Source organism: Sinocyclocheilus rhinocerous, unplaced genomic scaffold (assembly GCF_001515625.1).
Source record: "Sinocyclocheilus rhinocerous isolate Xijiao unplaced genomic scaffold, SAMN03320098_v1.1 scaffold2145, whole genome shotgun sequence".
NCBI lineage: Eukaryota > Metazoa > Chordata > Actinopteri > Cypriniformes > Cyprinidae > Sinocyclocheilus > Sinocyclocheilus rhinocerous.
This window is the reverse complement of record NW_015670983.1, coordinates 135,804-136,969: the sequence shown is the minus strand read 5'-3', so window position 1 is coordinate 136,969 and position 1,166 is coordinate 135,804. Positions and strand designations below refer to the sequence as shown.

The 1,166-nt window shown below is 43.8% G+C and overlaps 1 protein-coding gene across 1 annotated transcript in view; it reads left to right on the top strand.

Moving 5' to 3' along the window:
* Positions 1 to 1,166, top strand: part of LOC107734591 (serine hydroxymethyltransferase, mitochondrial) — an 18,279-nt gene that overhangs the window by 5,339 nt on the left and 11,774 nt on the right. The window contains 1 exon segment of the mRNA XM_016546585.1: positions 599 to 771. Coding sequence (XP_016402071.1) covers positions 599 to 771 — 173 coding nt within the window.

Genomic DNA, 1,166 nt, shown 5'->3' with positions numbered 1-1,166 from the left:
CACTCACTCACTCACTCACTCACTCACTCACTCACTCACTCACACACACACTGCAGTGTCACTGTCAGCTTTTAATCACATCTTCTTTCACACATGCACAAACAGCAGTAAGAATGATGATTGTTCTCATTAACACTGATGAAACATGTTTGATGGACAGTCAAATACCCATAATCCCATTCAGCAGTCACTCAGTTCAGGACGACTCTCCTCTCATTTATTAGGCTTGCATGTGTTCTGATCCGAACCGTAGTGAGTGCCCTACAAAGACAGCTCGTGAAGGCTCAAACGTCATGCCTCCTAAGATGAATTGCATGCGTCTTTCACTTTGTCATGTGCTGTCTAACTCCACGACAGATTAAGATGTATCCGTATCAGTGTATAATCAGCAGGAGATTATTTTTACCCTTAGAGCGTAGCATCTTGCTCAGAAGTGTTAGCGAAGCGCCTGCAGTATCTGGGTCTCGTTCCCCGGAGAAGCGCGCGGATCTCATCTGGTCACTCTCCGATGGGCCGATAACGGGAGCGCTTTGATTGTGATGTTTGCCGCGAGCGCCGCGGATCTCAGCTTCTAAGCGCTTTCATAATCCTCTCTGAGCTCTTTATTACTCTGGTCTCTGTCTCCGAGCAGCTGTGCACCGAGCTGAACGCGTACATGCTGGCGGACATGGCTCACATCAGCGGACTGGTGGCAGGCAAAGCTATTCCCTCGCCGTTCCAACACGCCGACCTCGTCACCACAACCACACACAAATCACTGCGAGGATCCAGGTACATCGCTCTGCTGTGATCCATTTCTCAAAGCCTGTGTGCAGTACTAGTGTACCGCCAGTGTTTAGTCCACAAACCATTCATTCTTTGAAAGAAATGAACACTTTTATTCATCAAGGATGCATTAAATTGATCAAAAGTGACAGTAAAGACGTTTATAATGTTCCAAAAGATTTCTATTTGAAATAAATGCTGTTCTTTTGAACTTTCTATTCATCTGTGAATCCTGAAAAATAAAATGTATCACAGTTTCCACAAAAATATTAATGTTTTCAACATTGATGATAATCAGAAATGTTTCTTGAGCAGCAAATCAGCATATTAGAATGATTTCTGAAGATCATGTGACACTGAAGAATGGAGTAATGATGCTGAAAATTCAGCTTTGATCACAG